Source organism: Octopus sinensis, linkage group LG9 (genome assembly GCF_006345805.1).
Source record: "Octopus sinensis linkage group LG9, ASM634580v1, whole genome shotgun sequence".
NCBI classification, from domain to species: Eukaryota; Metazoa; Mollusca; class Cephalopoda; order Octopoda; family Octopodidae; genus Octopus; species Octopus sinensis.
In genome coordinates this window covers 39148001-39158000 of record NC_043005.1, presented here as the reverse complement: position 1 = coordinate 39158000, position 10000 = coordinate 39148001, and the positions used below count along the sequence as shown (strand labels likewise).

The following is a 10000-nucleotide window of genomic DNA, read 5'->3' as shown; positions in this document are numbered from 1 at the left end:
TTGGGGTTTGAATAATTCACCTCTGGAAACATGGGTGGTTCTTTCAACATCCTTAAACAACCCTTATTCAGGGACCTTTTGAGCGAGATGGGCTACTCAACCTGAAGAAAATTCTAACTGGGCCCCACCTGCAAGGTCATGCGCTGTTTATCTTGATATGAGATCACCAAGTCGCGGACATATGGTTGTGATGCATGTGCCTGGTGTACCCTTATCAGATGGGTAGTCATGATGGGTATATTGGGCTTCGTATATTTTACCCCAGTGTCACTTTGATGGCATGAACTGCTCTCTCACTCAATAATAATAATAATAATAATAATAATAATAATAATAATAATAATGATGCTCTACTTGAACATGAGCAAACGTGGACGTGGGCTGATTAATGTATGGGTGCGCATCAACAAGGAAAGAAGAAATATGGCAGAAAATTTGGTAAACAACAAACTAGACCTGCTGTAGTATGCTGCTAATATAGAAGGATTTAACAACGATGACTTCCAGACAGAAAACGTATTAGAGTGCCGAAGGCCTTTAGGAAGGACAAACAAGAGTGCCTAACGATATTGTATACTGTGCGATGTCTATGATGATGATGATGATGATGACGATGATGATGATGATGATGATAACAACAACAACAACAACAACAACAACAAGCAGTACCAGGCAGTTGCTCTCATGGCTTCTCATCTGATTGGAAGTGTTATCAGTACATGTTTTTCCTTGGTGTAAAAGACGGGCTACAACAAATATTCTGCTCATTACCACAGTTTTGCTTGTCAGTTGCTTGACCATAACCAGTTGAGCATGTCTCTTAGTGGCTGACGATATGTGCATCTCTGATCGTTCTCAGGAGTAGTTGCAGAGCATCATAGCGATGTGTTGAGAGGTATTCTTTGGCGTTTGAATAATTAACCTCTGGAAACATGGATGTTTCGTTCATCATCCCTAAACAAACCTTATCCAGGAACGTTTTGAGCGGGTTGGGCTACTCGAACTGAGGAAAATTCTACATGGAGCCCCACTTGCATGGTCATGCACTGTCTATCTTGATATGAGATCACTATGTCGTGCACATATTGTTGTGATGCATGTGCCTAGTGTACTCTTATCCGACAGGCAGTCATGATGGGTATATTAGGCTTCGTATATTTGTACTCCAGTGTTACTTTGATGGCATGCATTGCTATCTCACTGAATGATAGTAATAATATTCATGATAATGTAATATTAGGTGCAATTATCATACTTGTACTGTTGTCGGTCTGAATGGTGTTCTGTAGATTTTTGTATTCGTTATAAAACTGATGGTAATTAGCGGCAGTTTGGGAATTAACTGTCTATGGAAAAAAATGACGAAATTAGTTTCGGAAGGAATAAATGACTTCCTTGGCAACAAAAGGAAAAAAAAAGAAACGCTAAAATATGAATAAAAGTTAAAATAAAGCAAAAAAGAATAAATAAATAAAGAAAAAATAAAAATATGATATGAAAGACAGCATAAAACTCAAAATGACTTAGCTTAGTTTGAAAATTGATAAATCATAACCGTCTCGATAGGTTGTTAAACGTATTTTTTTCTTCTTCGGCACTATTAATAACATGCTTATACGATCTGTGTTTGCTATGCAACAACATAGTCGAGGTAATGATATATTTTAGAAACGACTCATTGTTTCGTATGATTAACCACTCAAAGTAGATTCTTGTCTTTGAAATCCATTTAGCATGTGAGGAGAAAACGCGCGCGAAGAAGATTGCTAACTAAAAGAAGTATATCTCATAAATATCTCGACAGTAATAAATATTTTGGTTTAACAACATGGGAAGATATTTGATGACGACCTAGGCTTCTATAAAGATAGAGAATCATTTGATAAAACTAAATCAGCTTCTAATGAAAGTAAATATGGTTTAAGTGGCGTTTGACAGTAATATTTAGCAAATACATTTCTCTCATACAGACTGCTGCCAAAAACAAAAACAAAACAAAAAATACCTTCCCACTTTAACTATATAAAGACATCGTTACCACATGCCTAACTATATTAGCGCCACTCCAATGGCCTTCTAAAATACAAAAGCTCTTTTTTGTCCATATTTTACACGGTCGTTGTTGTGGTGCTAGTGATGTTAGCAGGTGGCGTCTTCATATAGCTAATGTGGAAAGGTTTTAGCGAAACTGAACAAGGTTTGCGAAATAATTCACTGCGAGCAAGTCTAAGCTTAGCAGTACGGACGGGATATTTTAAGGTCGAGATAATGCTGGTTAATTTTTTTTATAATAGCTATATCTACATTTACAGTTATTATTACTACTATTATTACTATTTCTGCTTTTGCTCGTGTTGCATGTTTTTCTGGTAAACTTTGTATAATTCCTAATATCATAAGTTCCATAAACAATACATTAGCCATTGATGGGTCAGGGCTTTGTCAATATCTGCATTATTCGCTCTCTTTGGGTATTTGCCATAGAGAGGTTTTTCTTGCCATTTATTATTCAGAATATCTAAGGCCGTACTTTTGGCACGGGTTTTCATGCGCCTAGCTTTTTCTGTGCTTGTTTCTTGTATGTCTATCTCTAATTCCGAAATTGGTTGTATTCGGAATTCATTTAGATATTCCTTTGCTTGTTTTGTTACTGAGTATGATGCTTTCTTGTTTTCTGAGTATGATGCTTTCTTGTTATTATTCTTCTTCTTCTTCTTATTATTATTATCATTATTATTATTATTATTATTATTATTATTATTATTATTATTATTATTATTATTATTAATATTATTATGACTTGTTATTGTTATTATTATTATTACAAATAACATTGAGTGAGAGACCAGTGCATGCCACCAAAGTGACACTGGGGTGCAAATATACAAAGCCCAGTATACCTATCATGTCTACCCGTCTGATAAAGGTACACCAGCCACATGCATTACAACCACATGTACGCAACATACTAAACTCATATCAGGATAAACATCTTACAAGTGGGACCCAGTTAGAATTTTTTCAAGTTGAGTAGCCCATCCCGCTCAAGAGGTCCTTGAATAAAGATGTTTAAGGATGTTGAACGAAATATCCATAATTTCAAAGGTGAATTATTCAAACCCAAATGAATTCCTCTCAACACAAGGCTATGATGCTCCCCCATTCGTCATGCTCGTGATCAGAGATGCACATATCATCAGCAAAAAAGGGACATGCTCAAGCAGTTAAGGTCAAACAACTGACAAACAAATATGTGGTATTGCGCAGAATATTTGCTGTGACCTATCTTTTATATCAAGACAATATAAATGCTAACACTTCGAATCAATTAAGATGAGAAGTCATGAGATCCAGTGCCTCCTATTGCTCAATCAGGCAGTTATTATTATTAGTAGTATTTATGTCTGTATATGTGTGTATGTATGTATATATTTAAGATGGCGTGTATTTATCTGTTTGCCACATAGCTATTCAGTTGGCAGTTGTCACAGGATTTGTTTCCTGTAAGCGGTGATCTTACAAATTATTTCCGTCTCTTTCTATAATATATATATATATTACAGTACATTGATGTTGTGTAGACGGGGTTTCTCATTGACAAGTCCCCGGTATTAACAATCCTAGCTTAAGCTTATTAGCTTACGGCTTAAATTTAGTACAGATGAATCTGTCATTTCGTCTTGCATTGGTGATTTGAAATTATACTGTTTATTGAAAACAAGAGGTTCTCTCCCGTAAGTTGTGTTAAAGCATTTGTATTTCTTTACCTGATTAAGGTATTTTATTCAAACACTGAAATATCAATCTTGATACTTAATGTAAAAAATTTATATTTTTCTTAGATACGTGAAGCCGCATAAGTATCTCAACGTCCTAGAGTAGATTTTGCAATCAGCTGTAAATAAAATATGCGTACACACACACACATACACACACACACACACACACACACACACACACACACACACAACACACACACACACACACACACACACACACAAACACACACACACACACACAAACACAGTGTATAACAATGTCATTTAATCTCTGGCCTCCGTGCTGGCTTAGGTCGGTGGTTTCGAGCATTTCATACCCCAGTCGGGTACATCTAAGCTTTCATATACGTGTGTGCATCACACGCAAAATACATATGCACATACATACACACATATGTACACACGCATATACAGTCACACGCGCACACATACGCATAAATGCACACGCAAATGAACCCACACACCTCCCATACATACAACACACATACATACACGCACACACACAGAGTAACGTACATTTACTCCACAGACACAACCCCACACACAACCTCACGCATACATACACACTCACTCAGCATATACATACACGCACACACACATACTTCAAACTACCAGTCAAACTGACCATTCTCCTACGCACGTGGGTAGGGAAACACACAACAGACAGCCACTCCTACCAAAATTCTTACTGTAAATTCTTCCTATGGCCTTAAGCGACACTAAGTCCAACCACACACATACATAAACAGCTACAACCACACACACACACTCACATACGCACATACTTGTGCTATCATTACACACACACACACAGACGTGCGCGCAAGCACATACCCACACATACCTCCTTCTCTTCCACTCTCCTGTCTTAGAAAGAAATTTTCTTCACCCATTCCCTTCTGGTCATTTCAGTATGCAACCACGTGTGTACCGTTGGCGATTTTCTTTTTCCGTCTTCCCTTCTTTGGACCTTTTCTATATTTCTAATGAAGGGCTTCGCTCGAAACGTGAAATCCTATTTCATTTCTTACCTTTCCTGAGCGTCCAGTAACACTGTACTTATTCTACGTCCTCCTACTGTTGCTTTTTCTTGCTAGTTCTTGTTTGGATTGACTATGTAAAGCTTGGATCGCTGGTTTCGAGTTTCTCACACCTCAGTAGGGTACATATAAATCTTGATAAAAAATAGATATAACGTCAAAGGCAGTTTGTTGAAAAGGAAGGAGGAGGAAGAAAGAAATTAGTAGAAAACCAATAGTAGAGGGATATAGAGGAATAGGTGAATAGGAATAAGGCTTAAAGGCTTGGAAGTAGATATATAAGCAGTGGAAGTAAAATGTAGGAAGACAGTTAAAAGTCGAATTTTATTGTATGGTAGAAATCACTTATAGGAACTAAAGGTATGTTTTTACCAATGTTTGCAGCGATAAATGAGTTTTTTAATCGTGTTTACAACAGTATTCTCTGAGAACAGGATAAGATATATATCAATGTTACTAAGCGGACAGAAAGATTTACCTTTATCATGCGGAAATGATTTAGATAGAATATTCCATTTTAAATCAAATTGTTTATTACGATTCTTTAGATACCAAATTAATTTGCTAAGCCAGGTATTGTTGTGTTTATTCATATGTCTAAATGTAGAGTAATGATTAGAAATTCTTTTGGACAACTGAGATGAAGAACTACCTATATAAAAAGAGACGTCAGATCCGGAAGTGATTTTACAGAGACGGAAAGAGGTCATAAGGTAGATAAACACAGTGAAGCTGGAGCACATAAGGGAGATTACAAAATTATGAAATAAGAAAACAATACGTAAAAGACACATATCTACTCCTATTTTGTTTTCTTTTTTTCTATATATATTGTAACGTATCTTTTGTTCTCCATGTAAATATACGTCTCAAGTCTAACTGCGTTTACTAAGTTACTGTTTCCATAACAGCTTGATAAAGCTTGTTCTTGTAGCTAGCGCTAGATGATGGGGCGCCGGCCCAGGAGGAAGTATTTGGAGTCTAAGATCACTTCCATTTGAACACTACTTTGTGTTATCTATACTAAGTTTATTATTATTATTATTAATATAAAAGAATTAATTATTATTATTATTATTATTATTATTATTATTATTATTATTATTATTATTATTATTATTATTATTATTTATTATTATTATTATTATTATCATGATCATCATCATCATTATTATTATTATTATTATTATTATTATTATTATTATTATTTATTATTATTATTATTATCATCATTATCATTATTATTATTATTATTATTATTATTATTATTATTATTATTATTATTATTATTATTATTATGTTTTTTCCTTCTTTCTTCAAATTTTCTTCCGTTTCTCGCCGAGTGTTTTCCATACACCTAGGGCAGAGAAGCTCATTGTATGCATTCCCAGATTACACACGCAAATTCACAAGTAAAATATGTATTTAAAAATTAATAAATAAATAAATTCATGGATGGATGTTGTTTTCACAGCGATAATGCTCTTCTCAGTACATTAGCCGTTCTAGTTAATACGATTTTTTGCACTTCCTGTAGGGATGGTAAGCCTGGAATCTTTCTCTTTATTCATTTAGGTCATTATCTACCACTTTTTTAATAGAGGTTAATTCTGCATCTGTGAGTCTGGTATTTCTGAAGATATCTCTTCTAACATTTGCTAATCTGTTTTCATCCAGGTTTGGTCTGCTAGCTGGATTCCGGCTCCTCCAAATTCTGTAGGAGTTTGCGGTGTGTTTCTCTTGGGTTGGCCTACTTAATGCAAAGTAATAAGCATATATTACCTCTTTATATTCTTCCCGGTCCATTTAGTTCTTTTACATTTTTGATTTTCTGGTCGTTGTGGTGGTGAACTTTGGGGGTTTAATTTGGGACAAATCCCGTTTAAGTGACCTTCCAGGTTCGTATTCAGGGAAGATATTCTACCGTTTGAAAATTTTTCGCCATCAGGCTGGCAGCATCCTGACGGGCGCGCTTCCTGTATAACCATTGGACAAGCGATTCGGTGTACTGTTAGAGATTTTCTTTTCAAGTGAAGTTAAATTATTATTAAGTTTTCATAAAAAAAAAAAATTACCACTAATCTTCATACAGGGGCCTCATTATCATCCTTAGCAGCAGCAGCCCCGGTAGTTGTAGCAACAGCAATATCATTGTAGCAGCAGCAATATCATTTATTATATTATTATTATTATTATTATTATTATTATTATTATTATTTTCTTCTTTCTTCAAATTTTCTTCCATTTCTCTCCGAGTGTTTTCCGTACACCTAGAGCAGAGGAGCTCATTGTATGCATTCACATATTACACACGCAAATTCACAGGTAAAAGATGTATTTAAAAAATAAATAAATACATAAACTCATGAATGGATGTTGTTTTCACTGCGATAATGCTCTTCTCATTACATGAGTCGTTCCAGTTAACACGATATGTTGCACTTCCTGTAGGGATGGTAAGCATGGTATCATTTTCCAATAGGCTTCAGCATATTTTTTATCATTCCTAGAGATCCTACAATTCACTGGTACTGTAGTGGCCTTGAGATGCCATATTTTTCAATTTCTATTAGCAAGTCTTTATATTTACTGATATTGTCAAATTCTTTCACCGCTATATTGTGATCATGTCAATTAATAAACACATCTTTACTATCTGATCTTTTATAATAATATCTGGTTTATTAGTTTTTTATAGTTTTGTCGATATGTACCGGGAAGTCCCAGAGAATCGACACATTTTCTCCCTCAGTCACAGCTTCAAGATGGTGTTTATACCAATTGTCAGCGGTTTTGATTTTATAATGCCGACATTTGGTCCATATTTAGCATCCAATCGTTTGTATTATTATTATTATTATTATTATTATTATTATTATTATTATTATTATTATTATTATCATTATTATCATCATCATTGTTATTATTATTATCAATATGTAATATATATATATATATATATATATATATATATATATATATATATATATATATATATATACATACATGCATGCATGCATACACACACTCACACATACATATATATGAGCATATGATTATGTTGCAATTCCTTTTTCGTATCCTCTTCAGGTTTCAGAGTCGCACGACTTGCTATGCTGAAGGTCAAGCTTTATGGAAGCGGTGGGATATATACAGGGTCCATTCTTAACCCACCGAGTAAACTCTTTACAGCCGGTTCCACTGAACTACTTGTTCTAGCCTCACCAGGTAACCTTAATTAATTATTATCTTAACCAGCGGAACCTTCTTCTATCTACCTTACCACTGACAAAGCATATTATAATTTTTGAATCTTCCGAATTATTCTCTCTTCTCTTTTAGATATATTTCATTACACACAAAGATTTTGGACAAAAGTATGAGCAGAGGTAAACAAAAAACTTATGCATATGTACATATAAAGCAAACATGAGCGAAGAGAAATAACTCTGGCATGTATTTGAATAATATAGACATATACTGGTGTATCAAATACCATAGAACATAATTTTTTTATTTATCAAAATTATCTCCGCCTCTAGAAGATGTGTTGTAATTACGAAAAGGCCAAAAATTAGTGCCATTTGAGTAAAGGTGATAATCACACAATTGAAGTAGTCTCCTAAGTTGACAGGCCATTCATGAAAAGGTTAGACTTATTGATTTGAAGCAGAGAAGTCATTGATACGTTTGTTTTAATAGGTGTCATCAGCACGACAGTTGTTCGACCTTACCCTACAGTAACAAGAGACAGATTTATACAAAAAGTCAATATATTTTCAGTCTACGGGATTTGTATAACATAAATACAAATGAGCTAAGAGTAACGATACAATAGTCAGTGGCATGTATATAGAGAAATACAGGCATACCAAATACCAGACAATGTAAACTATTGATTTGCTAAAATTATCTCAGTTGGTTATGTCGTGATGTTTTGATGGCTATAGAATAATTGGACGTGTGAGCGCGCAAATTAGTACGGATTAAAGAAATTGAGATAGACTAGCAAACGAAGTCAAGGATATATCACACGCAGTTAACATACACAGGTTAACAACATAGAGTCACGCAAATATTCCCAGACGTAGATAAAACGAAGCTACACACGGACACATACGCATATGTGCGCGTGTGTGTGTGTACACGGGCGTGCTACACGCGTATGTAAGCGGTAAATGAAGAACGGTATATTGGGCCTTACACTTCATGTGACATAATATTTCTCACATCGTCGTGTTCTATTCAAACTCTCTTCTTTCTTTTAGTCTTATATGATTTCAGGTAGAGGCTGTGCCCATACCGGGGCTTGATCATTAGTGTTAATGTTTGTTTATTTCAAACTTAAACTCATTTTCTAGCCCTCTCTCCGAAATTAATCCCAATATAGTAGTGAACTATACAACTTTGCCATTCTTTGTAATTCCTGCCAGGGTGTGAGTGGCCTTTTAAATACGACCACATCGACGCCTGGTAGATTTGCAAGGTGTTTTGGGAAGATATCGAAAAACTGTCCTCCTTCGTACTTAAGTTCCTATAGCTCAAAGAATATATATATATATAAGGTTAGTCCACATTATTCTCTAAGGAGCATAGGGTCGGTTTCTTGGTTCTTTGGTCGAGGCGCAGGTCCGTCGCAAAATTATTCAGCTTTACAGGCCAAATGAACTGGAGCAACTTGAAATGAAAAGTGTTATGCTCAAGAAAACAACGCAAACACATCACCCGGTCCAGGAATCAGAAAACAGTCTGATAATCATGAATCTAACAACCTGACCAGTGAGCCATGCGCCGCTGTCTCTCTTTTTCTGTCTGTCTGTCTGTCTATCTGTCTCTCTCTCTCTCTCTCTCTCTCTCTCTATATATATATATATATATATATATATATATATATATATATATATATGCATATTATGTTTAAAATATAATATAATATACACACACACATATATATAGGTAATGAAAAATCAAAGAGGTAAACTATTTTCAAGAAAGAACACTGTAGGGATCAATTTATTGAGCGATTAGACTAAAGTATTAATTAGAAAGAGATAGATGTCAATGTCGATAATACCCCTCATTAAAGCCAACATATATCTAAACACAGAGGGGTATATATAAGCCATTATAAATATCCGAAATCTAACATATAAAAACATATATGCATATTATAGTGTAATT

At 34.7% G+C, this 10000-nt stretch overlaps 1 protein-coding gene across 2 annotated transcripts in view; it reads left to right on the top strand.

The window, feature by feature from the left end:
- Nucleotides 1–10000, top strand: part of LOC118764827 — a 1200000-nt gene that overhangs the window by 493409 nt on the left and 696591 nt on the right. For both annotated transcript variants that reach the window (XM_036505914.1, XM_036505913.1), the window contains one exon: nucleotides 7910–8047. In XM_036505914.1, coding sequence (XP_036361807.1) covers nucleotides 7933–8047 — 115 coding nt within the window. In that variant the 5' untranslated portion in view covers nucleotides 7910–7932. The remainder of the gene's footprint in view (nucleotides 1–7909; nucleotides 8048–10000) is intronic.